This window comes from Penaeus monodon, chromosome 29 (genome assembly GCF_015228065.2).
Source record: "Penaeus monodon isolate SGIC_2016 chromosome 29, NSTDA_Pmon_1, whole genome shotgun sequence".
Classification (NCBI taxonomy): domain Eukaryota; kingdom Metazoa; phylum Arthropoda; class Malacostraca; order Decapoda; family Penaeidae; genus Penaeus; species Penaeus monodon.
In genome coordinates, this window is record NC_051414.1 from 14,741,474 (window position 1) to 14,742,224 (window position 751).

Below are 751 nucleotides of genomic sequence, written 5' to 3' on the forward strand. Positions count from 1 at the left end.
CCACCTTTTCTTCAGAATTTGAAATTTTTTACAGGCTATCGTTGAGTTCATTGATGGCAGTGGGAATGTCCTGGTTGCTGGATCTCGAGAAGCTGCTGATCTTATCCGTGAGCTTGTGACAGAAGTTGGTGTGGAAATGGATGAGGAAGGAGCAGCCGTCATTGACCATTTGCACTATGATGCAAATGATGATGGGCAGGTAAACGCTATGGATTTCTCAAAATTGTTCTCAGTAAAATGTGAATTTTAAACCATATTTCCTAAAAACTGCATCAATTATTTTTTAAATTTAAAATTATTAAATATTTAAAATTAAAAATAAATTTTAATAATTAAAAATTTTTTTATTTTTTTATATAAAATAAAAATTTAATATTTCATTTAATTAGATTTTTATTTTTTATTTAAAAAAAATTTTTTAAAAAGATAATTTATTAAAAATTAAATAATTTCATTTTTAAAATTTAAATTTTTAATTTTTTAAAATAATTTTTTTATTTTTAAAAAAATAATTAGATACTTAAAAAATTTTAAAAATTTTAATTAAACCCATTATAAATAAATATTTTTTTTTTTTTAAAATTTTACTATAATATTTTTATTTTTTAATTTAAAAAAAAAAAAAATTTTTTAAAAAAACCCTTTACTTTTAAAAATTTTAAATTTTAAATAATTAATTTTGGGTTTATAAAAAAATTCCTATTTTCATTATTTTATATAAAATAAATAAGATTTATATATTAATTTTAAA

At 17.7% G+C, this 751-nt stretch overlaps 1 protein-coding gene across 1 annotated transcript in view; it reads left to right on the forward strand.

Moving 5' to 3' along the window:
* The window catches only part of LOC119591760 (dolichyl-diphosphooligosaccharide--protein glycosyltransferase 48 kDa subunit-like), a 9,267-nt gene that overhangs the window by 3,006 nt on the left and 5,510 nt on the right, over window positions 1-751 (forward strand). Inside the window, exon 4 of the mRNA XM_037940506.1 lies at window positions 35-239. Within this exon, the coding sequence (XP_037796434.1) occupies window positions 35-239 (205 nt within the window). The remainder of the gene's footprint in view (window positions 1-34; window positions 240-751) is intronic.